We start from the raw sequence: 27,485 nt of genomic DNA, 5'->3' as shown, positions 1-27,485 counted from the left end.
ATCCCGCTCGTATATCCCAACCAGGTGAAGGACATATGCAATGACCTCGATGTGCGATCGTTGTGCCATAAAATTTTGCAAAACGTCTCAATTCTGCTGAACGCGGACCGGGGCTCTCTGTTCCTGGTGCGAGGCAAAAGTACCTGTGGCAGTGATCATACCAAAAAGTGAGTAACGTTTCCGTGCTGAGCGTTTCAATCAAATTCGATTAACATCCTCCAATCCCCATCGTTTCCTTCCTTCCTTTCGGTGTTGGCACAATGCTCGGAGCCACCGATAGTAATTTATGATAGCATCTGGCAGCACATGGCCCCGGTGGTCGTTCCGTCAGAAGTCAGTGTGAATGGTTTTCCTGGTTGGGGAGGGAATTGGGACATATGAGTTACATATGTAAAGCTGGCATCAACATCACCGGAATCATGGAGCCAATAGAGCCATGGCTCAATTCATCCATTCTGCGCATCTGTGAATAGCGGACACGAGACCTTGACAATTCATCGGTTTTTGTGATATAACATACATCATTCGCTGTTGTAGCATCCATTCCTCCGTCTCCTCCCATTTAATGATTTACGTAATACCATTGTTGTTCTCGGACGTTTGTTTCACTTCCTTTACTTGACAGAATCGGATTGCTTGATGCTGATTTATCTTGACCAGAGAATAACTACCCATCATGTGCTGAGAACCTAAGTTCAATGAAAATTAAATTCAATCATTGCCTGATTATTTTCATACGTTAATTGAAATACCATAGAGTTATGTTCCGCTTGGCAGGTTGTAAACTTTTTCGCAGAATTTCTTAAAATAGAAATTCGCGTGATTCTATGTATACTTGCGGCACGCGCAAATTTGATCTGCTTTTCGCATTCTTACCGCACTTCATAGAAACAAAGATTTCACGCAATCGTTATTAAGTTTACTGAGAATCCTACAGATAACGAATGGTTGCCTTTTCGATGAAATTTCCTCACTACTTTCCCGTCGACGTGGAAGGATGCTTCAGCATCAACGATCCTGTTTTGTTTGTTTCTAACCTGGTTATGAGAACGAGCCGTTTCAACGCCCACCGCTACTTATATATTGTTCACCATCATGGCTTTATTGGCTCGTCAAGCATCGTATAGTTGGTTCCACCGGGCGGAACAAACATTCGGAGTAAACTGATATTTAGTTGTTTCTTTTGTTTCGCTGGAAAAGCTGCAGACATTCAGGAGGAGAAAATCCGTTGCTACAAAATCACGTGCGTCTCCACATTTTGATTCCACCGAATTCATGAAGCATAATATGTCTCCCTCGGAATTACTCAACGAATTACGAATGAAAACAGCACTTTGAACCCAAGTTATTTTGAATTCTAAATAAACTGAATTGCGTATAATTCCTGGTAAACAAATTCGGCTCCGAGGGAATATCGAAGCGTTTTTGAAAAAGGCGAGCTTTGGTGTTACTCTATGATATAAACGCTACTCTCGACATAGAATATGAAAACGGTTTTGATTTTAAGGTGTCAATGAATTGCATCAAATTTATCATGCCGATTCCAGTTCTGGTTTTTTTTTGTCATCGAAATTTCTTCCGACTCGTATTGGTACACGAGTATTCTAAAACTTGCCACTCAGAATAGAGTCAATGATATTTGAAATAGAAATATCCACATAACACATTGAGTCGGCGACTCAGAACATTCGGGTATTTAGGGTCAAGGGAAAACACACAAATAAATCTCAAGTTATTAATTTCACAATACAATGACGCAAATTCCACAATTGATGATTCAGACAAATTTGGCCAAGAAAACACGCGTAAATCTATCTCTTCTAGCGTGATTTGTGCGAGTGACCACTTTGCCCTCACAGGTGACCACTTTACCTCCTCACTAAAAAAAATGTTCGGTATTCATTTTTTTTTTTCTAATAATGAAAAATATACTATTTTCAATTTTCATAATAAAAACCGCTTACTATCTTGAACTACAATTAGTTGAGCTACAATATTCTTTAAAGAACGGGAATTTTAGTGGTATGTGGACATAGGAAATAGGCATGTTCCTTAGGGTGACCACATTCTCCTACACAATAACAATCTATGGGAGCTGGACCGACACTGATGATGTGCAATAGCTCTTTTTTTGGCATACTTATTTCACTTCGTGACTAGACATTGATGAAAAAATTATCAGAATTGCTCCGATGACACGGTAAAGTAATATTACAGCATGCCAGCATGACGACGCACACCGCTAAAGCCGTGAAGGAAACGTTTTCGCACCGACCGTATTCTCCAGATCTGGTCCATCAGATTATCACATTTTTTGCTTCAAAGAACCGGCGAATGTTTTGGTCGAAACAAAACCGGTTTAATTGGAAAGTAATCTACAATTTGTCTGAGAGATGGGCGAAATTTGTGAAATCGAGCGAGGATTATTCCAAAAAATATATTTTTAGGTTCTCCTGAAAATTATATGCTCTCTTCGATTGTGTCAAATTTACCCGAAAAACAGATACCCGAACGACAGCTACCCGAAAGACATTCAACCGAATTCCAACCACCCGAATGTAACAAATACCTGAATGCAACAGGTACCCGAATGACCATTTTCTCGAATGCAACATTTAGCCGAAAGTAGTTGTTACGGATCGGCACGGACCGAACAATCAGATACAATAGAAAGGAAAAAAAACACACCGAATTTTAGCACTTTATTAACAGAGGGAGGCAATCTGGTGTAGTGGTAACATCCATACCTCTCACGCAAAGCTCATGAGTTCAATTCCCACTCCCGACATTCTTCCAAAAATGGAAGCAAAAAGTGACGAACCAGCCAAACGTTTTGAAAGTCACTATAATAGAGAGAGAAAAAACTTTATTTACACAAAAAAAAATCACACAAAAACCACACACTTCACACTGCACCGAATATCCTACAGCCGCTCCTGGAAAAACAAGAGCTATTAGTGAAATGTATATACACAGTCATTCCATGCAAAACCGATATAGTGGTTTTCAGATTTTCGTCAAAAGTGGTAATTTTGTTTTTTATCGCAAAACATTAAAACAGTTTTTTTATTCATTCATTAGGGTACCCATTTTCATTTTAGGGTGGTCCGAAAAACTTTGTAACTATTGATTGAATTAGTTTTTCATAGTTCTCTCGGTATCTCTGATAACTAGATATGTTATGTAAAAAATCCTCAACTTAAAAAAAATATATAAAAAAAATATAGCGCACTTTTGTCCAAAGCCATGAAAACAATAAAAAAACGACTATAATCAATAATTACTAAAACAAAATTCATGTTTTTGCAAGTTAGATATTTTTCAACGAAAGGCTAGCTCATTGGCATCAATTTGATATGTCGATCATTTATATCTGTTACGAGGTTCGAAAGTAATACATTTTTGGAAAAAGTCATTTTTGGGAAAAAGTGGAAAACTATCCTAAAATAAAAAAAAATAATAAAACAATTTGACGAAATCTGAGAACCACTATATCGGTTTGGCATGGAATGGCTGTATAAGTATATTTATCGCTGCTTGCTGCTTTTCCTCAAGGAACAATAACCTGCAACTATATAAACAGTATTATCTTATGTAATACATAATATTCAGTACTTACCGCTCACAGCATCACACAAACCAAAACACAAACAATAACAACCACTCATCGCAATAAACAATAACATTGTACAATCAAAACAATAACAATTGAATTGTCATAGAATAGGAACGAATGAAAACGGACCCGCTATGAAACAGTGTTCCATTGTTTATAGCGAATGTTCCGGAATATCCGATACAACAAAGATACAACAATAGAATTTTATGTAGCGGGCATCAATAGGGCACGAAATGTTCAGTACAGCGTTCAGTTGCAAAGAAATCATTGTAATGAAATGTTTCAGTCGCAGATAAACTATCGAAGTGAAACAGTGAAATAGTGATACTATCTAGTGTTCTGAAATTCGAGTGAAGTGCGAAAGTAAGAAATATTTTTCTTATTGACCCCAAGTGGAAGATAAGTTCGTGAAATTAATCATCGCAGTTTGGTCGGTCGAAGTACCAAAAGTGTCGGGAAGTGTTGAATCCCAGTTCCGATCCGCCAGTTCGTCAGTTATTTCTCGGAACAGTAATACCTATCCAAATATATTATTTACAGCTATATTTAATTAGAAAGAATTTTTATTTTTAATCCTAAGAAGTTTTATTAAATGATTACATTCATAAATTAATTGGCATCCAAAAAATCGTATATTACATGAGTAAAGCAATCCTAGAGAGAGCGGGGTTGCGTACAATATTTTTCAAAGTTATCAAAAAGATTTTGTATGAGTGATGGAATACCATTTATATGGATAGAACGTTTACGCTGACGTTTAAAAATAAACGCGAAAAAATAGCTCAGGTTTAAGATGACAAAATTGTATTTTTTAAAGTATTAATTCAATTGGCGGAACACAAGTTTGCTTGCGAGATGCCGCCGCTTTCGATGGCGGATAGGCGGCCGACTCAGATTGCGCCACCTCGACGGCTTGGGGCCGCCTCGCTTCCTTACCCTCGCTAGATAGGAATTTCGTCCCCATTACATTGAACTCAAAATAAATTTGCTGCAGTGACGTTAATACGTAAGCACCATTATTTTTCTTACCAATTCTTTATGTTTTTTTATATTAAAATAATCTGCTCAATTTTCGAAATATTCCACAGCCCGTGTTCTAATCTAAATGATCTCTTAGCCTTAAAGAGCAATACGGATAGTAATGAAGTCGGCATGTTGATTGTGCCTACACTAAACATCATTTTCAAATTTCCTCATGATCATTTTTCATTTCACTTGGTTTTTTTTGTTGCTCTCTCATGTTGTTTGGATTTTATCTTATTTATCAACAGGAGATTCGACAAAACTCATAATCTGATTTGTCGGAATTTTTGCTCCTTCATTCGAGTAAACGGTGACATTCGAGTAAAGATTGCATTCGGGTAAATATCGCAAAAATGTTGGTTTCGGGTAAATGTCGCGTTCGCTTATGTGTCGCATTCGGATAAATGTTGTATTCGAGTACACATTCGGACGAATGTCATTCGGGTATGTGTTACAATTGGGTGAGTGTGCTTCGGGTAAACGTGTTTTGGGTTAATGATATTCGGGTGAATGTGACAATTTTTTGGCAATTTTTATACGTTTTTTAAACGTTTTATGGCAATAAATGTAGAACTAGTTTCTAGTAGTTCTATATTGTAGTTCTAGAACTAGTAGTTTCTATATTGTGTAGATGTATGAGAAAATATATGCACATGAACATGAACGTTGTTGTGACAGCTTGATTAGGTAAATAAGTAGTAAACACATAACATTACGAAAAAAGGACGATTGTTCAACTATACTCTTGAGATGTTCGGTCACAACTGTTTTTAAAAGATATCCACAGTAAGTCAAATGCCTTCAAAGTTATGGATATTTGTTAGTTTACTTTAGGAATCGCATTCGATTGATAAGGTGTTGAAGTTACTAAACAACATTCTGAAATGATGAAGAAATATAAATACGTTCCGTGCAATTAACTTGCTATGCATGGTGCATGGTTATCGTCACTTTTTACACAACAGAAATGCGACTTTATGCGCTCGTTTATGGGACCGCTTTAAACTTCTTATTGAGAACTATGTTTAATATAACATAACACAATTGCGGGGTTAAATAGCATGAAAACTATTTTGGAAAATGCTTTGATGGCTTTATATAACCACTCATTTTCTCTGAGTTTCCAGAGATATGTAAGAAGTCGGTTGAATTGAAGTATATAGTGTAGGACATAATAACTATCTTCTTTTATAAGACGGGACATTTCAACTTTATTGTTGTGTTCAGGCGCGAAGCATTAAAAAAACTAAAATTCTAGTATTTCATAACTACAGGCAAACCTGTTTTTGTGCGGGGGATAGGGACCGCACAAAAAAATCGTGCAAAACTTCACCAGCAGCTTTAAAAAATCGTGTTCGGTACACATTTTGAAAAAACCTTTTTTTGTGCGGTAGATAGGGACCGCATAAAAAAAGTTTCCCCCAAGAAAATAACTCAAATCCACGCCATTCACCGTTCAATTTCCTTTTGTTTCCCTGTTTTACGATGGGGCACTTTGTCTTTTCGGTTGCGCGTAGCTGTTTTGTGCTTTTAGTTGCATGTCGGAACGTAATGCTGTTAGAAATCATGCCATGCAAAAACTTAAAAAAACTTAGAGCATTTGATGGGGGATGATTTCAGAAGTGGATAATTGAGACGCAAATATGCTTTTTTCGCACTGAAATGCATAAAAACCATCGAAAAAAACTAAATGGACGATAACTTCGTCAAATATGCTTCTTTTCATACACCACACAAAAAAAAATCGCACACGAACAGAAATCGCACAAAAAAAAATTGCACAAAAAAAAATCGCACAAAAAAACCGCACAAAAACAGATTTTACTGTATAGAACCAGATGGAGAAACTCTCGCTCCTTTACAAAATTAACTTCAATTTAACATGAATTACGATAAGTTTCTAATTCGTAAGTCATCTTTAGTTCTCAATCAGTTCAAATAACCCATCGAGGGTGGTTACGACCATGCTGCGCCATATTGTAGTGTGTATCTCGTTCTACGCAAAGAATACTGCTCTTTTAAGCTCTTCATATGACTCGTACTGCTTGTAAGCTGCATCAACTATTCGTCCAATCACTCCTCATATGTTCCTGACAGGGGTTTGATTTGGTAAACAAGCTGACCAGTTCAGAATCTGAAGCTCCTATTCATTCAACCATGCCATAACCTTCCGGATTTTATGAATTGATGCAAAATTACACAATTATCACATATATTTTATTTTTGATGCAGAAACAGTAGTAAATGATTTTGAAGTACTTTGTTGCACTTCTGACTGTTCATTCGTGTTGATGGTAAGCTATCTAAACCAGGCCTTTTTGAGAATATCTCCCCTGGGTATTTTTGCATCAATTCATAAAATTCGGAAGGTTATGACATGTTTTAATGAATAGGTGCTTCAGGTTCTGAATTGGTCAGCTAGTTTACAAAATCAAAACCCTGTCAGGAACTTATGAGGAGTGATCGGACGAATAGTAGATGCAGCTTAGAGCAGTATGAGTCATTTGAAGAACTTAAACGAGCAGTACCCTCTGCGTAAAACGAGATAACACTACGATATGGTGCAGCATGGTCGTAACCACCCTCGATGGGTTATTTGAGCTGATTGAGAACTAAAGATGACCTACGAATTAGAAACTTATCGTAATTTATGTTAACTTGACGTTAATTTTGTAAAGGAGCGAGAGTTTCTTCATCTGGTTCTATAGTTATGAAACAATAGAATTCTAGTTTTTTTTTAATGTTTCGCGCCTGAACACAACAATAAAGTTGAAATGACCAGTCTTATAAATGAAGAAAGTTATTATATCCTAAACCATATACTTCAATTCAACCGACATCCTACATATATCTGGAAGCTTAGAAAAAATGAGTGGTTCTATAGTTGTGAAACGCAGTGTGTATATTTTTTTTGGGTAGCTGGTTGTGAAGAATGTATGTCACATAGCCACAAACACATAAAAACGAAAGGAACTGATCGTTCAATTCAAGATTACCTTCTACTCCCAGCACAATTTGTGAAGTGTTACGTAGTGCTCCAACTTTGATCGATCGGGAAATGAAAACGGCTGAATGCATCAATCTGAAATTTTGCTAGAGTATAGAACACACATAAGACTGAAATTTTATCTGCTGGCACAAGTACTTGTTGCAATTTTTACAAAATTACCCGAATGCTATTTTTTGTGAGAGTGTTTATGTTTCACCGAAGCAATAATTCGAATTTATACAGAACTTAATCATGTTTCTAAAATTGCCTATCGATCCTCTATGCGATCCTTATCTCTTGAAATATTTATGCAGTCATTCCATGCCAAACCGATATAGTGGTTCTCAGATTCCATGAAAAGATGCAGTTTTTTTTTATCCCATTTATTTATTTATCAGACACATTAGCATTTTATCTGTAACAGAGCCGGTTTTTTTATCGTGTACATGTACATATGTTTTATGTTTCTATAAATTGTGAATTACACAATAGTAGTAGTAGCCATTTAGGCGTTAGGTTTTTCCGTTCCATTACAATATGGTAAATTACACTGTAGTAGCCATTTAGGCGTAAGGGTATTCTATCTGTTCTTCCATTGTTCAGCAGACCGGACAGCGGAGACAGTTGATATTGATCATTGTATTTATAGAACAGCAGCCCGATGTTTCTTGCAGAGCAGAGCAGTTTGTATGGATGAATCGATCTTATGTCGACCGTGGATCGTTCTCCATCGCGGATGATGGTTGCGTGGACGTAGTTATTCTATAACAACACAAAGATGGTCAATTGAGGGCCCTGAGATTGAACTCACGATCGATCGCTTGGTAAACGAACGCGTAACCAAGTGGCTACCCCAAGATGCAGTTTTGGCAGTCGCAAAATATTAGAGCCGTATTTTATTATTTATTCGTTAGGGCGACCATTTCCATTTAAGGGTGGTCCGAAAAATCTATTACTATAGGACCGAGCACCGAGTAACTTTGAAAAGTCATATCCCAAAAAGGGAAAAAATAGCATCTCTGATATCGAGGTATGTTATGTAAAAAACCTTCAGCATTCAAGAAAAAATATAAAAAATATAGCATACTCTAGCCCAAAATGAGAACAATAAAAAACGGCTACAACCAATAATTACGAAAATGAAATCCATTTTATTTTTACAAGCTCAATATTTTTTATGAAAGGCTAGCATTGGCTTCAAATTGATCGTCTAATCGGTTCAGTGGTTCAACAGTTATGATTTTTTGAAAAGAGTAGTTGTTGGGAAAATATGGAAAAAAATGTTTTTTGGACCACCCTAAAATAGGAATGTGCACCTTAAGAAGAAATAAAAAAATAAAGGTCTAATGTTTTGCGATAAAGAACAAAATTACCACTTTTGACGAAAATCAGAGAACCACTATATCGGATTGGCATGGAATGGCTGTAAAATCGAAAGGATGATTTTTCATGAAATCGCCATTATATCGGTAGTAAAAGGTCTTACTGGAACACTATATGAAGCAGATGAATGTTCAATCATTGGCTTTGAAGGAAAATGTTATCTTTTCGTATAAAAACTATAAAATAAAAAACAGGAAGTGGGTTATATCTATGGTATTACCGCAAGAGTGACGTAGGACTATCGTTGATTTAGAGATCATTTGTATGAAGTTGAATCTGAATTCATTCTGAATGAATGAATATTTGGAGAACTTCGAAAACGAGAGCGTTACGTTGGAGGTTTTGCATCCAATATTGGATACGGAAATATCCTACTGATGGGGAAGAATAATCTTCAGAAGCTATCCTGTTGATTGCGATCGATTGAAAAATCACAAAACTTAATGTATTTGGTCACAGTGTTACATGGATAGAAAACATTAAAATGAACTCTTTCATATGAATGTAATTTTAAATTCCCAGAGGAACTGGCAGATTATTTTCAGTAACGATTAGATATTTCCACATTTTCCTCGATACTGGAAGCCCACCAGTGGTTAATGCTAACTCGATAACCATCTGTTAATAGCACTTGATTGAAACATATTTGGTCACAGTGTTACATGGATAGAAAACATTCAAATAAACTCTTTCACATGAATGTATTTTTAAATTCCTAGAGGAACTGGCAGATTATTTTCCGGATCTTTCTCGATCCAAACGGAAAGAATTCCGTGCGTGTATGTGTGTGTGTGTAGCGGCTGCTTCGAGATCTTCCCGGGGAACCGTTTGTAGCATCACTCTCATCCTGATGGATTCCCTTCTGGCCTAAGGTGCACAAACAGGCTCTTGGTGACACCGTTCATCCGCGCTTTCATGATAAATGAAGAGCTTCACCACAACAGCGACAACATGCTCCAATCGCTGTTCAATTAAAACTGAGTGGATTTCCGAGCGGCGCTCGCTTATATACCCATTGGTGATTTCAATAGCCTATTTTGAAAGCAAATTTAAGACTATTGAAACAAGTTTTTGGATCAGAAAGTAACAAGTATAGAACGCGTAGACATTTTATCTTTCGAATGAAGTGTTTATCATACCATTTCGTTCAGTTGTTTAGGAGCTATTAACACTCAAAATCTCGGTCTCCGGCGTAACGCTTTCGTTTTCGAAACTTTGATTTTACACCCCGGTATAGAAATGAAAGACGTAGTCCTACGTCAAAAAAATCGATGTTTTTTCAATTCCGATTTTGTGAACTCTCATTAAAGCAAAAACATGTTTCTACAGGGTGTTAACTATCTGGAAAAACCTTGAAAATCAGGGAATATCAAGGAATTCAAACAATGTCAGGGAATATCAGGGAATTTTGTCACCAATCAGGGAAAAAATACAATTTCGCTGATTAGAATTTTGATTATTGGAGTAATTATTAGAAAGTTAAAGATACAAAAAAAATGTATTCGGCAAATTTGATTCTTTGTAGGTTTCCCAGTATGTTGTATGGTGAACAGCGCCAAAGTAGACAGCTTCTATGTTCGCGCGAAGTATTTCACAGATATCTTTGCGCAAGCCGAAAGAGAGGCTCGTGGGACATTCTCAATTATCAGAACAATTTGCAGCTTTTAAAGCTGCTTTTTTTCTTCTGGTCTCGTTTTGGTTAACATAGAATGTTTTTATGAAAACATACGCGAGGAAACGATTGTGCTACGCGACAAGTCTATGGTTTATGGTCACTCTTTTTTGAAATTTGTTGGTTTATCATTTCGGATATTATTTGCGAATGCGTCGAAATTTCATAAATGACTCTTTAGTAAAAGTTCCGGGGACACTCAAAAGGTTTAATGGCTTGCGTGGTTTTGTAGAATCATTTCGAGGAGCAACGATTCTTTCTTGGCTTTGCGAGAACAATACATTAATTGGTCATATGTCGCAATTTGTTTCTTTATATCAATGCACGCATTGCACTGAGCATTTAACGAGAGGCATCTTCCGTCCATTGTCATTCAACAAGCGTCAAACACGCGTCTAACAGATGTACACAGTTGTAGCGATGAAAATGAAACATCGCGTTTATGAAAAATAGTTTCTCGACTCTCGGTCAAAACCGTCATCAAAGCTAGGAGCTTGTTGCACCGGAACAAAACCGACGCGCACGAGAGCAAATACGAATGGCAACTAAAAATATCGAAGGTGTGCTATTCACATGTACAGGGAATGAACAAGTTCTAAGATTCGCGCAACGAAAACAAGCAACACACACAAAGCCAAACACTGATGGCTAGAAGCGACTTATAATCATTTGCGCTCTTCTCTTTTTTCGCCTGCTTTGCCATGACTCGGATGGTTGTGCTAATTGCAATGCCACGTGCACATATTCGCTAGCGTTCACAGCTCGAGGGGAAACATAAAACACAAAACGAGCAGAATAAGCGACCTTTGTTGTTTCGAGCGCAGAAAGATTCTGAGAATTTTCCTCAGGGGAGATGCAATACTTATACGCTAGCGACAGATTACTTCCTATGCAAAGGTGGAGTTTACTCCGGAAATATCCTCTTTTTGCTACCCCCTTTGTTGTTTCTAATTTAGCGGCTGCATAAGTTGCCCGTTATTGACAGCTCTGTTCGAGAGAGCACACAAATGGACAGAACAAATGTATGAGGAAATGGGAATGTTTCCAATTTTCATCAATTTAAACCAGGGGTTCTCAAACTATTTTGGGCGATAGACCCCTTTTCCAGAATTGAGTGACACCTCAGGCCCCTTCAACAAAATTCTTCAAACAAAAATCTATTTTTAGTTTTTGTTTTATTCATTCCCAATTTTTTCTAATTTAATGATTTTAATGATCTAATTGTTAACCTGTTATAAGGCCGTAACAACTATATTGACTCCTGATATAAAAAAGTCGCACTTGGAATATTATTTCAATATTTTGCTTAACGAAAGAATTCTAAAAGTAACTGGCAATGCTCCAATTTTTGTAGGGCTGCTAAAAATGTACGATGTTAATTTGGAAGTCATTTTTATGTCAAAAAACTGCGATTTAGGAGGCAATAAATTATGTTTAAATTCATTGAACATGCGACAAGTTAATGAGTTTTTTTTACTGTAATCGTTCTATTTAGGATTTACTGTGTAAGTTCATGCAGCTTATTCATTTACAAAATTGTGTATTTCATGACAAATTAAATTTTATTTTTTTAAGTCTAAACAAAAAATCGCTGCACTAGTTTAATTTTTGTATAATCAAAGGCACAATAAAATGAGCTTACAAGGCAGCGGAAAGCTGTGTTTTGGGGTTAACGGACAGTAGCAACTATATTGTCACCAATTTTTTCAACTGTTTCAATAGTTTATTTTGTTAGAGATGAACCAGCCTTTGGCTGAAAATCTCTTTAATAAAGAAAGAAAACAAAATAGTTTATTTTTTTATCAAAGATAATGTGTTCTTCCTTATGTAAAGATTATGTTCTCTGAAGTTTGAGTCGATTCCTCGCTTAGTTTCCACGGCCTTATAAAGCCAAGCCAAGGTCATACCAAATTTACCAGATTTGGAAAATCACGCGTACAGCAAGAATAACGTAAATTGCTTTGAATGATCAACGAAAACGCCTTATAGCACCAATCTTCTTAAGTTCGTTTTTCTCCTAATCATATGTCACATGGTTCGGTATGACTTAACACTAAATTTGCTCAATTGCGGGAATGCCATATGACTACCACGGGTAGCTGTGTCTAGAACTTTACCCCAAAACATGACTACATACAAAACATTGACTACATTATCTGTCAAAAAGTGTCAATTATTTGACCTCCGGACAAACAGTGTACCTTAAGGGCGATTACACATTATCCGGTTTCTGCCGGACCGGTTTCAAAAAGCGCCGCTGGGTTTGGACGGATAACCGGATAACAATGTGAAAGACACTTCTCACTACACAAAACCGTACATCTCTCACAAACACATACATGCTTTTATTTATATAGTGGATTGACAGGTAAACATTGCTGCAAATATTCCGGTTACATGCAGCTGACTGCAGACGGAAAATCTTAAAATCAGCGTTCTCATATGTATGTCCCTTGGTGAGCACATAGGGACGAATGTTGGAGTGGCACACCAGGAGCATGGTCAAAGTGAGACCAGGCCTCACGGACATTACGCATATCCTGCATCATAACGGCGTTCATACCGTACCTATCGTAAATACTTCCGCCCCACTTCAGAATACTTTTACAAAAACTAACTTTAATCCAGTTGTGGTTTACTCATTCATACGCATAATTATTTTGTTTCCAAGCTTCCACAAATAGCATGATTTATTTCACACGTTGCCACATATTTTTTCCACAGTCTCAGAAACACGGTTAGAGAAAAGTGCAATTTGATGAACCAATAATAATAACATTCCGTAACAAGCCAGGGGCACTATTTATTTATATGCATAATGTGTTCACTTCCTGTAATTATCTTGGAATTTGCCTACAAGAGAATGTATGTACATCCATTCATTCTAGAGTGGTTTTTATTTCACTATTACAGTAAAAAAAATACGATTAAAATAACATTATAATTCGTTCAAACACTATTCCATTGCTGCTTCCGCAGATCCTCGTCCAATAACGCGGTCAACATATGCCTCCTGGGGCAGGGGCAGCTTCTCGAGCCCATTTCGCATCACAGTTATCAATTCGCGGATCCGGGGCAAAGAATGATCAAATCAGATAAGCTGGAATTTCGTTCTGACAGAACCAATGCTTTGGCATCGGGCATGGGAACATTTTGAGCTTGAGTGCCTCGGTCTCGTCGTTGATCGCGTCCCGGGTCAGGTCAAACTGGAATACCCAGAAATTCAGGAATAATTTCAAATAAGGGATATTGCCTGTGAACAAAAAAATAGAGGTTAATTAAATAACTCGATCTGCTTGTCGAAAGACACCACTCACCGTTAATAACACAGTCCGTGGCAATATGCTCAATGATGACATCGTGCACCTGTGACCATTGCTTCTCTTTGAACAGAAACTTGTATCACATAATTTGTTCCACAGCACTGGTAGTTGCTGAAGAAGTGAAATAAGAATTTCAGCATCCATATCACTTGCAAATTATCAACTGGTTTCAAAATCCATAAACAAACGTCAATAGCGCACACATACTATTACATGGGACGAAAAATTGCCTGAATTGTACTAATACTAACAGACATGGCAAACAACTGTCAATTCGTGTTAATGGCATGGAGCTTCGTGCTCCGCTTTTGGGAAATAATAGTGATAATGGATTTTCAGGTGCAGTAAACTCATATACAAAATAAGAATTATGAATGAACATAAACTTTTTCTTAACAAATATGTTATTTATGTGATGAAGAAAACGTTCTTTTGCAAGTAGGGAAAAACTCCTGAACAAGAATTGTGTTTAATAATGGTTTTATATTATAATGATGAGTTTTTGTGAAAATTTCAAGAAAATTATACAGAAATGGTTAAGTAAGGGTCAGTACTACGTGTTTAAAGTAATCAAATAACATGATGTAAAAATTTTCATTAAAAATTGAGCAACTTAAAACTGTCTTAAGGTCTAATAATCTTATAGAGGATAATTTGCTTTCCCAACCTGATGTCTCCACCAGACGTCGGCACAACACTATTGCCATCGCGTATAATGCTTGTCCGGTCACCGGACATTGCAGTCGCAGTAGACGGCTGCATCACGGCGCCGTTAAGAAGTTGGTACGGTCGAAATTTGCCATTTGGGTTTCAAACCGCCTAAGGCCGATTACACATTATCCGGTTTCTGCCGGACCGGTTTCAAGAAGCGCCGCTGGGTTTCTACGGAAAACCGGACAACAATGTGAAAGAGACCTCGCGCTACATAAAACCGTACATCTCTCACAAACACATACATGCATTTATTTATATGTGGATTTGACAGGTAAACATTGCTTCAAATATTCCAGTTACATGCAGCTGACTGCAGACGGAAAATCTTAAACTCACAGCTGCTGCGGCAACCACAAGCGTTCTCAAATGTATGTTCCTTGGAGAGCACATAAGGCCGAATGTTGGAGTGTAGCACACCATGAACATGATCAAAGTGAGACCAGGCCTCACGGACATTACGCACATCCTGCATCATAACGGCTTTCTTACCGTACCTATCGTGAATACTTCCGCCCCACTTCAGAATACGTTTACAAAAACTAACTTTAGTCCAGCTGCGGTATATTCATTCATACGCATAATTATTTTGTTTCCAAACATACACGAATAGTATGATTTATTTCACACACTCTGTTGCCACATATTTTTTCAACACGGTTAGATAAAAGTGCAACTTGATGAAACAACAATAATAACATTCCGTAACAAGCTAGAGGCACTATTTATTTATATGTATAATGTGTTCAGTTCCTGTGATTATTTTGGAATTTACTTACAAGAGAATGTATGCACATCCATTCATTCTAGATTGTTTTTTATTTCATTGTAAGTAAAAAAAAATACGATTAAAATAACATAATTCGTTCAAACACTATTCCATTGCTGCTTCCGCTGATCCTCGTCCAAGAACGCGCTCAACATTTGCCGCAATTCCTCGAGCACGTAATCCTGGGGCAGGGGCTTCTCGAGCCCAATTCGCATCACAGCTATCAATACGCAGATCCGGGGCAAAGAATGACCGAATCAGATAACCTGGAATTTCGTTCAGACAGAACCGATGCTTTGGCGTCGGGCATGAGAACATCTTGACCACAGAGAACATATTGGATAGTTTGGGTTTGAGTGCCTCGGTCTCGTCGTCGATCGCGTCCCGGGTCAGGTCAAACTGGGATACCTAAAGAATATTAGACGAGAGAATTATTTTTAGTGTGTTCAAATTAACAAAACCTATCCTTCCATTCAGCTCGATAAAGACGCTCAAAATCCTCCCCTCGATGAACCAGTTGCAGATTTGTTCGACCTCCCCGATCTCGTTCAGTAATAATTTCAAATAAAGGATGTTGCCAGTGAACAAAAAAATAGAGGTTAATTAAATAACTCGATCTGCTTGTCGAAAGACACCACTCACCGTTAATAACACAGTCCGTGGCAATATGCTTAATGATGACATCGTGCACCTGTGATCATTGCTTCTCTTTGAACAGAAATTTGCATCACAGAATTAGTTCCACAGCACTGGTAGTTGCTGAAGAAGTGAAATAAAAATTTCAGCATCCATATCACTTGCAAATTATCAACTGGTATCAAAATCAACAAACAAACGTCTATAGTGCACACATACTATTACATGAGACGAAAAATTGCCTGAATTGTACTAATACTAACAGACATGACAAACAACTGTCAATTCATGTTGCTTCGTGCGCCGCTTTTGGGAAATGATAGTGATAATGGATTTTCAGGTGCAGTAAACTCATATACAAAATAAAAATCATTAATGAAAATTATTATTTTCTAATGAAATATGTTTTTTATGTAATAAAGTAACACGTTCTTTTGCAAGTAGGGAAAACCCCTGAACAAGAATTGTGTTTAATAACGATTTTATATTATAATGATGAGTTTAAGTGAAAATATCAAGAAAATTATACAAAAATGGTTAAGTAAAAGTCAGTACTTCGTGTTTGAAGTAATAAAATAACATGAAGTAGAAATTTTCATTAAAAAATTGAGCAACTTAAAACTGTTTTAAGGTCTAATATTCTTATAGAGGATGATTTGCTTTCCCAAACTGATGTCTCCACCAGACGTCAATACTATACTACTGTCATCGTGAATAATGCTTGTCCGGTCACCGGGCATTGTAGTCGCAGTAGACGGCTGCATCACGGCGCCGTGAAGAGGTTGGTACGGTCGAAATTTACCATTTGGGTTTCAAACCGGTCCGGCAGAAACCGAATAATGTGTAATCGCCCTAAGGCTAGTGACTGAAATCGACAAATCCGTCGATTCGTCGGCAATCAAACTGAACGGATTGCTTCGCAAATCGTGTTGACCATCTCCGAGAGCAGTCACTCTTGTGCTTCTCAATCGCAGCATGCTTCAAGAAATCTTGTAAAACTTTATGTTTTAACTACATATGTACTTTGTGGAAACCAGTATGCTTATCGGTGCTCAGACAAAGTCAGCTAAGTCTGGCCTCCCAATTCCTTCAGTGAAATCAGTGATGTCATTTTGAATAACTGTTTCAATAAAAATAGCACAAACTAGCTTTCCAAACCAGCTCGATAAAGTTAAGTATGATTGCACTTTTTTTTTAAATCTGGAAAAATCTGGGCAAAGTGTGGAATGTCATGAGGCATGAGTTGAGCGGGTAAACTTAACATCATTTTCTCATCAAAATTCAACAAAATAATTTAATTGTAAATGTGTTAATACAAATTACTCACAAATACTGGAGTGGGTAATTAATGTTTGAAAAAATATATAAAAATCGCTGATAAAAAAAAACCTGGTGTCTTTCATTCCATTTCTACTGTTAATTAATGGGGGTCTATTTTTAGACCTCGTCGACCCCCAAAATCAATTTTCGTGCATTTCGACCCCTGAGAAATCAATAACGACCCCAAGGGGTGGAAATCGACCACTTTGAGAACCCCTGATTTAAACCATATACAGACTATGGGATTGTAATGAATAGTATATAAAACAAATCTTAGAAAATTTCCGATTCGATTGGTATGCAAATCGTTAAAATCCGTTCGTAGCAGAAATAGTTATTAACGTTAACTTTATTATATTTGGCAACCTTAATGTAAGACGTAATCCTACGTCAAAATTCATGCTAGTTAATTCAACTATTTCGAAATTCTAATTCTCTTTATCTAGGGTACGAGAAAAGTCGGAATAAAGAAGAACATTTTGCGTCATATGAATGTCAATGAAACGGCTTCGAGAAGAAGAAGCAAAATCTCTCAAGGTGGAACGCAAAAAAAAGGAAAATGCATTGAAGAAAGCCGAGAGATTGCAAGGAAAAATTTTTTCGTTAATATCATAACAGTTTCTTGAAATTGATCCGAATCAATATGCAAATAATTCTCCGAAATAGGGGACCGACAATAAACTTTTAATCTGACCCATGTCGGTCCCAGCGAATCGATAGTGGACTTTTCTAAATTGTTGTTGTCGTTCCCAATGCCGAAACTCTCCGAACGAAAAGTCAACTGTTGGTCCGATGAGAGTGGCGCAAAAAAAGTCGGAAAATTTAGTGCCAGTCTCCAGGGACCGACGCGGGCCTCTACGTGTTAAGGATCTTTCAAGATATCTTTGAACTGTATTAATAAGTCCATTTTCTTATCTTTTACGGCACTTCTTAGTCGTCATTCAACTCAATCAAAAATCCCAAATTAAATATTTTGAGAACTACAATTTCAGAACTATTGGAAAATTTTATTACTAATCTACATCTGGAATATTTTTGAAAAAATTCTGGAAAATCAGGGATGATCAGGGAAACACAAACTTTGTTAGTGATTGGTGGACTCTTGTTTTTTTTTTCTCATGGCGTTCACATTATCTGACCACTGGATAGTTCAATCATTTCGTGAATCATAAAGGTAGTTTTCATTCTGAAATATATTTTGTTCATGTTTGCAGCTCATTTTAGTCTTGCGAAATCTGAGATCTTTGTTATCCGCGGTGACCTTGTCGCTCAATTCCGCGCATAACCGGAGTTCTACTGTATGTGTATTAAACTTTCGATTATTCGATTTGCTCCTCAAATTTTTCAGTTGAGTGCATACTCGACTAATCGTCAAATGAAACATATACCATGATTGTTCTATCAACACCAGTAGCCTTACATGCGTTACTTTTAAGATGGTTTGTTGAACAATTGCTTTGGAAATAGTTTATACTAAAAATAACAATAGTATATCGTGCAGTTACTTCTCACCACCCTCAACCTCTTACGTATTTAGAGCAGGCTAGCAAGTTGATATTCTCCAAGAGACGAAAGCTTCGTACGAGTGTTGGGGCTCAAATGTTGTTGGTTGTATGAATGCAATTACTTGTTCTTAGAAAGTGAAGCACTCTCTAATTGCCTGTTGCTATAGTTTCAAATATGCTCAATTTAATTCCCAACAATCAGCCTAAGCGCCATTCTCTTTCCGGGCGGAACAGAACAAAACATCTTACCAAAAGAGCATCCCGATGTTATATAAATAAATATAAAATACTTCACATTGTTCCTCGTACCTAGCGTGTAAAGAGCAGAAATGTGAGAGTGCTGCAGAGGCTGCTGTATTGTGCTAAGTGAAACTCCTAATCCAGACTAATTTTCCTAATGAAAGTATATTCATGTCGCTAAATTCAGCTTTTTCTCTGTCGTGTGCAGCTGTGTGCGTTGTCCTGAATTTTCCTCCATTCTCCATTCTGGCATTATCTGTCCAACAGAATGTTCTTCCGAGCGAGTAAGCTTTTGTGGTTTCATCAAATGTCGCTATCAGCAGCGTGGTTTTCTGACATTGTGCAGTTGGAGCATACCCTCCCCCATACACGGGTCATTTATTCTCGGTGTTCCATTCGCATGACATGCACCCAAAATTGGGTGCATACTTCCCGAGTGCTGCGAAGGGTGTTTTTTTTTCTGGGGAGTACTTAGTTCAGAGTTCGCAAATCCAAAGCACACAATTTTAACGGCAGCACCGTACGGTTCTTATCTCTATCTCGGTCACTTCCTCTATGCGCTTCCTTTGCCTGGCTGGCTGGGAGCTATAATTAATTTTCATTAGCGCCACATCGCTCAGCCTCGCGTAAGTGCGATTGCACATTACGTTGAGCAGGATGAAGTGCTCGACACATGTGATTAATGTGTTACACATATCGAAAAATCAGATTGGGGACAATTGATTTGTTGGCAGACCTCTTATTGTGTCTTATTGTACAACTTAACAGTCATTGCATGAACAAACAAACAATGAATCTGGTACTACATCAATGGTTCAATATGTTGAATCTTTTTTTATTAAAGTAGTGCAGTAGATTTAAAAATATTTTTTTTTCTTGGTACAGGATTTTAGTACAATATCCGGAATTAAGACTCATTCTCCATAATGAAATTTCATATTCAGTTTCTAGATTCAGGGGCTGGTCTCCATTCAACTTAAACGAACAAAATACCATTATCAGCATAGTAACCAGCTATCCGTTATTTTAAATACTATCATTAGTGAATACTTTGATGTACAGGGTGGCGCATAAGTCAGCAACCGATTTGCACATAAAAAATTCGTATAAAAAGAAATGTCTCACGATACAAAATCTTTATATGAAAAACGATACAAAGTCGACAACTGAACTTCTTAGGAAACAACACGCTCAATAGTTGCAGCGCGGTCGTTTTTTTTTTCCTTCAGAGAGCGTTGCGTGACTTATGCGCCACCGTGTATGCATTCATCTCATAGAATCGTTCCACTGCGCTTTCAGTGCTACTACAAAGTTGTGTGCACTCGACAATCGTTGCTTCCATCGAGTAATCAAGCCCTGCTGTTGAATAGTCATTTGAAAAGGGAGATAATTATCAATGAACTGATTGCTGTGTACGGTATGCCAACATAATCCTTCCTTCCACTAACGCATACGTTTATGTAGAATAAGTTCCGATAAATCCCAAGCGTAAAATTTACTCAATCCGAATCCTTCCGATAGCAAGCTTTCATTCGGATCTGGACTGCACTGCCATTTCCAGCCTCAAACTCTGTACTGGCTGCACAGGATCTAGATTGGTATCTATAGATTACGGACAGTTTGTCTGCTAGTTACGGACGAATGAGCGTTCTGGCTAACATCGGAGCACCACTACAGCACTCCCCAGGTGCCGACAATAACTATCGATCGCATGCATATCTGCTACAAATCGACTAACTTGCTATTGAATGTACCCTTTCTCCTCTCGCTTATTGACCTGCATGTTTACAATAAGCGATTTGTCGATTTGCTCAGACATGGGGACGGGTTTGTCTGAACATAGATTTCAGGAAATTCGTTCCGGAGCAGTTGCGCGGGGACACAGGACGTCAGTTGATGTTCATCATTCTGTGTTGTGTGGTAACGTGAGCTCGGGGAAGGCTTTCCCTCTGGGAACCACCCACGCTACAGGTAGGCTTAATTGGCACTTTTGAACGAGCTTTAATTAAAACCAATATTCTTGGTATCTGCACGGGAGAGGAAATTGCAAATTACGTTTCACACAAAGGAAGTTTGGGTAGACAATATTTCGCCCAAGAGAGCAAAAAAGCGGTTCAAAAGCAATTAAGAAACCAAACTTTGTCTTAGCGGAAATTTCAATGGTTTTCTGATTGATTGTGTATGCCCAATTAGGTTTTCGCTATTTTTACCTGATAATTTGATTCGATCCAAAAATTTATTAACTCAGAAGTGAATCGAAAGTTACACAATAACTAATCCCTCATTTGGCCAATCTATCTTCGGAAAAGATTCCCGAAACCCAAGTTTACCTATCGAGTGACTAATTCTAATTGTGACCATTTTTCATAAGGGCATTTCCAAAATCATTGTCCTTTTTTCGGAAGATCATAACTCGAAATTCAGTTGTCGGATTAAAATATGGTGTATGACGGAGTTTTTGGGAATTCTAAGAATTAAAAAAAAAAAGAAAAAAGTAATAAAATAAAATGAATTCTAAATAATTCTGATAGAAATAGTCAATTAAATATGATTTTTTATATTTTAATTAATCCGTTTATTTTTACAGGCTCAGTTACATAGGTTTAAAGGAGCCAAACTCCTAACTATATTTTTACTAGAATATATTAACATGTTTCCTTATTTCTATGGTTAATAAAATAGGAAACCGATTACTCGCGGTCGACTCGAGTTTAGAAGGGTGACACATCTTCATTAGGAAAAGGATGGGATGTGAGGATATTATAACAATGTTCACACTCACATTCACATTCTCATTCACACTTACACATCACACTCAATTCTTAAAACTATCCTTACATCTAATACGTATTTACAATTCAACTTATTCTAATGTTAGAAGGATGGGAACCGATAGCTCGCGAAGGACGAAAAGAAGGGGAAAAGGATGTACGAACAATCACACTCGAATATTGATAGCTTTAAGGGGGTATTCTAGTGTAGAGACACGAATTTCGGACGTTTTTTCGAACTCCGTAAAAATAAAACAAAGAATATTTTTACTATCCATTATATCATTATTTGTTTATCTATCTTTCAACAATGAAACAAAAATAGGACGGAAAAAAAATATTCATAATTAGAATAGTTACATGCTGGTGAAGTGAGGGTGTTCAAAAAAAAGTTGTGCCATGGCGTACACGATTCCAGTCCTTCTGGTTATCTGAAACAAAAAAATCGAACAGATTCTGAATCAGTAAAGATGTCGCTATGGCATGAACCTCGGACAAGTCAAAAACATGGGTTTTAACAAAATGGCGGCCGTTTGAAAACAAAAATGCTGTTTAAAACGTTTTTTTTGCGTTTACCGATTTTTTAAAAATAGTAAAATTAAAAAGTTATAATTGGGGGGGATATTGGTTCATGCGATAGAGAGATGTATGCAGATTATTTTCATATAAATTTGACATAAATCGGTTCAGTAGAACTTGAGATATCGTGTACGCCAGTTAGAAAAAAACTAGTTCCGAGAGAAACACGTTTGAAGTTCATTGTGATGGCCGTAACAGGTTAGATACCACATCACTAAGATGGCTCTAACTAGGTAAATAATAGGATTTTCGATAAGTCCTTTCTAGAGTATATTCTTGAATGCCTAAACTACAGAAATATGGTAAAAAAAAAAATTTCGATTTTTTCAGATTTCTAGACTAGAATACCCCCTTAAGGAAAACATATATTCGAGACATGTAATCAAGGTCTAACCGAGCCAACACATTTCTCTCCGGCACATTGGGCTGCCTTCCTCAGGCCCGAAGAGAGTTTACTTAATTCGATCTGGCGACAAGATACAACTCGCACGACCAAACAACGTGTTTGATGTCGTGGTAACCATGGCCACAAACGCAGAGATTGCTGTCGGCAAGATTAAAACGAAAAAGTAGTGCGTCTAACGAACAGTGATTGGACATGAGTCGGGAGAAGGCGCGATTAAAGTCCCGACTCAAGTCCAGACTTTTGAACCATGGCTTGAGGCAAACCTTAGGGATAATTGAGTGGAACCACCGGCCCAATTCATTTCGTTCCATTTGCGTTGCCAGTTAGCGATAGTATTTTTACGAACTAAAGAATAAAATTCATTGAAGGTGATTTGACACTGATAAATGTCGCCTTCAAATCGCACCTACCTTTGCTAATGAGTCAGCCCTCTCTTTACCCGGAATTAAGCAATGTGAAGGGACCCAGACAAAGGTGATGACATAACAGCGTCTGGATAAAGCACTCAAAATTTCTCGTATTCTCTCAAGGAAGTACGGCGAGTGCTTTTCCGGCCTCACTGAACGGATAGCTTCGACAGAGCTAAGACTATCCGTTACAATGTAATAGTGTTCAACAGGTCGTGAGGCGACGCTGTCCAGCGCCCAGTGTATTGCTGCCAATTCAGCAATATACACTGAGCAAGGTGTTACGGCCCAGACGGAAAGCTATAGAAACAAACACATCTCGATTTTAATACAAACAACTTTATTTAAACACTTTACATTACACTAAATACTTAACACTAAACACAACACTTTGAACAATATCCGCAGCAGTAGAACCTGAATCCGCACCTGCAAAGAAAGAATAATTAGTGATGCTATATATCTGAATATTAATTGAACAAAACCTGATACACATTATTTGCACCTCTTGAAACACAACAGCTCAACAAAACAACATCTAGACAATCATAACAATCACAAACAATAACAAGCGAATTGTCAAACAACCAGAAACGGATGGAAAAGAACCCGCTAAACAACGCGCAATTGTGTCATATCGAATATTCCAGACGCAATCCAAACAAACGCTTTTCAAATGACTGTGGGCCAATCGCATAAATAGGGCACGAAATGTTAAGTACAAGTTCAGTCGCAATAAACTCATCGATCAGTATAGATCAAACCTGCTTTGTCTATATTCGATCTTATCATTTCTCTACTACATCGGGTAGCCAGTCTACTCTCAACTCTGGAACTCTGCTCAGACCCCTCTCTGGGCGGAGACACAAGGATTCTGAAGACTATGGGAGGTGATAAAAAATTCGTTGAACACTCCAAATCCTGTGGACTCGTTCATAGAGGACCCATCAGTGAAGTACATATTATTACAATTGATACGCCCATACTTTGCATTGAAGATCGAAGGAACGATCCCCGATCGATGATAATCTGGAATTCCATGGATTTTCTCCTTCATGAACAGATCAAAATGTACAGAGGAATTGATGTAGTCAGGAAAACAAACACGGTTGGGAATATACGAAGAACGATCAACCTGAATGGAGATGAATTCATGATATGAAGTCATGAATCCAGAGTGAAAATTTAGCTCGATCAGCTGCTCAAAATTTCCGATCACCAATGGGTTCATGACTTTCCACCGGCCGAGGAACCAAAAAGATAATAAATTGAAGCGATCTTTTAGAGGGAGTACGCCTGCCAAAACTTGGTATGCGTTGAGGGCATACATTCCAACGCAATACAGAGACAAAGATACTGAATTCGCTCGAGTTTAATGAGGTGTGTTTTGGCAGCTGCTTGAAAACAGAAAATCCATCACTGAGAGAATAGCTGTTCAATACAACGTTAAAAGATCTTCTGGGTGGGCTCCCCACCAGGTGCTGGTAATTGTACAGAGAAAGTGTATTCTTTGTTGGCATTTTTTACTCAGATACCTAGTATGGGCCCCCCAAGTACATTCGGAGTTGACCAGACCCCAGGATACTTGAATGACATAGCATGAGTGATCGGTTTACCTAAAAGTTGAAGCCTTGGTCTGCTGGTCTATGCTTCCTAGAAAAAAACACTATCTCTGTTTTCTCCGTGGAGAATTCGATCCCTAGCCCAATGGCCCAGGTTGAAAAATTGTTCAAAGTATCTTGTAAGGGTTCTTGCAGGTCGGATTCGTTTGATCCTACGACAGACACCACTCCATCATCTGCAAGTTGTCTCAGGCTGCAATTTTGTGTAAGACAATTGTCAATGTCGCTTGCATAGAAGTTGTACAAAAGGAGGCTTAAACATGAGCCCTGAGGGAGGCCCATGTAAGATACCCTGCCGAATCTCCGTGAGAAAAGTTCAAATGTTCCTCACAAAGAAAGTATTATGACATATTATTCAATAGAGGCGGCAGACCCAGAGAGTGTAATTTGCCTGACAAAATCTCTATTGAAACAAAATCAAAGGCCCCCTTTATGTCCAAGAATACTGAAGCCATTTGTGTTTTTTTTTTCGGCGTAAGCCATTTGAATTTCTGAAGAAAGCAACGCAAGACAATCATTCGTCCCCTTGCCCCTGTGGAATCCATATTGTTTATCTGAGAGTAAGCCATTCGTTTCAACCCATCGATCAAGGCGAAACAAGATCATTTTCTTCAACAATTTCCGTCTCCAAGACAGCATTGCTATTGGACGGTACGAATTGAAGTCGGACGCGGGTTTTCCGGGTTTTTGAATAGCTATAACTCGTACTTGTCTCCAATCATCTGGAACAATATTATGCTCCAGAAACTGATTGAATAAATTCAACAAGCGATGTTTCGCCACATCAGGGAGGTTTTTCAGCAAGTTGAACTTAATTGTATCCGATCCCGGAGCAGAAGTGTTACATGAGAGGAGAGCAAGAGAAAATTCTACCATCGAAAACTCGGAATCAAGATCACACCTATCTTGTGGTATATCTCGAACAATTTTTTGCACGGGAGCGGAATCGGTACAAACCTTCCGCGCAAAATTAAAAATCCATCGATGTGAATATTCTTCGCATTCATTCGTTGAAGAACGATTTCTCATGTTTCGAGTTACTTTCCATATTTTTTTCATTGACGTTTCTCGTGACAAACCTCCCACGAAATTTCGCCAATAAGCACGTTTTTTTCCTTTTCATCAAATTTTTGAACTGATTCTGAAGGTCTAAATACTTTTAAAAGTTTTCAGGGGTTCCACATTTTCCGAAAAGTTTTGAATGCATTCGATTTTTCTACATTAGGCTTGGAACACTGGCTATCCCACCATGGATTGGGAGGCCTTCGGCGAATGGTGGAACCTGGGATGGGTTTCGTTATAGCGCGAACTGCGTTGTGAAAGATCAAACGAGAAAGGAAGTTATACTCCGCCTTATAGTTATAGTTAATGGGGGTAAACCATCTCTGGAATTGATGGCTAGAGCAATCGCGTCCGTATATTGTTCCCAGTCAATGTTTCTTGTGAGGTCATAAGCCATGTTTATATATTCAGAAGAATTCGACCCAATGATGATGGAATTTTTGATTGACAAGTGATCACTACCGTTGGGGTCCTGGATTACATTCCACTTGCAATCTAACGATAGTGAATTCGAGCATAGCGAGAGGTCAAGAGCACTTGGGTTAGCAGGAGGTTTAGGTACACGTGTTGTTTCCCCAGTGTTCAAAACGGCCATATTGAAGCTGCTACAAAGGTCGTATATCAACAATGAACGATTGTCGTCGTACTGTTCCTCCCAGGCAGTTCCGTGAGAGTTGAAGCCTCCCAAGATCAATCGTATTAAATATGATGATGATAATTGTAATATTGGGTTGCTGTCACCTCATGTCAAGGTTTAGAAAAAAAAATCGGATGTTTTTCGACCAATTTAGTTTGCATTGCTCTATAATTTAATGTTGATTGCGATATGAAATCTATTCTGGTTTTTTTTCGTTTTATTCCTTTATCGTTGTTAATCAATCGTTCGTAGGAAATTTCATGATCGTGCCTTCAGACTATTCTGAAGATTCTCAAAATAAACCTAGGGGAAGTGGGGGTACGCTTCATTCGTTCGGATTCCACGAATGAGATCGTTACTTCCGGTGTGGATGAGACGAAGGTGAGCCATCGGTAGGCCTGGGTAGATTCTTGGCAGAACAAGGATTTAACCATCAAGTGTAGAAAAAACGGTTCATTTCGTGATCCATCCGTATTAGACGGAACGCGAAACATGAGAAAACTCGTGAGCGGTCCGCAATGTGTTAAGAAGAACTTGAATTGTACATCCAAAGTTAATTTTTAGCACATGTTACGGCATCTCCGTTTATTACATTAAATGAGCTGAAAAATAACAGAAAATGTTCTACTCTCCAATACATGTATATCATTTGTATAATATATGGGCCTTATTCCCGTATCCACTTACACTTAGGTTTCCACTACATCTCACTTCACTTTATTGCGTTTTCACCGATCGTGAAGTGTAAAAATGAACTTCGTGTAGATGTGGAGTGGATACCAAAATGACCCTGTGTTCATTTCCGATGTCG

General features: G+C 37.8%; 1 protein-coding gene across 16 annotated transcripts in view; it reads left to right on the top strand.

Annotated features, from left to right (window-relative positions):
- LOC129775065 (dual 3',5'-cyclic-AMP and -GMP phosphodiesterase 11-like) overlaps positions 1–27,485 on the top strand; it is a 375,931-nt gene that overhangs the window by 315,000 nt on the left and 33,446 nt on the right. For all 16 annotated transcript variants that reach the window (XM_055779279.1, XM_055779278.1, XM_055779280.1 and 13 more), the window contains one exon: positions 25–167. In XM_055779279.1, coding sequence (XP_055635254.1) covers positions 25–167 — 143 coding nt within the window. The remainder of the gene's footprint in view (positions 1–24; positions 168–27,485) is intronic.

Source organism: Toxorhynchites rutilus, chromosome 3 (assembly GCF_029784135.1).
Source record: "Toxorhynchites rutilus septentrionalis strain SRP chromosome 3, ASM2978413v1, whole genome shotgun sequence".
In the NCBI taxonomy this organism is placed as follows: Eukaryota; Metazoa; Arthropoda; class Insecta; order Diptera; family Culicidae; genus Toxorhynchites; species Toxorhynchites rutilus.
The sequence above is the reverse complement of the archived record's forward strand: the minus strand, read 5'-3'. Positions and strand labels throughout refer to the sequence as shown.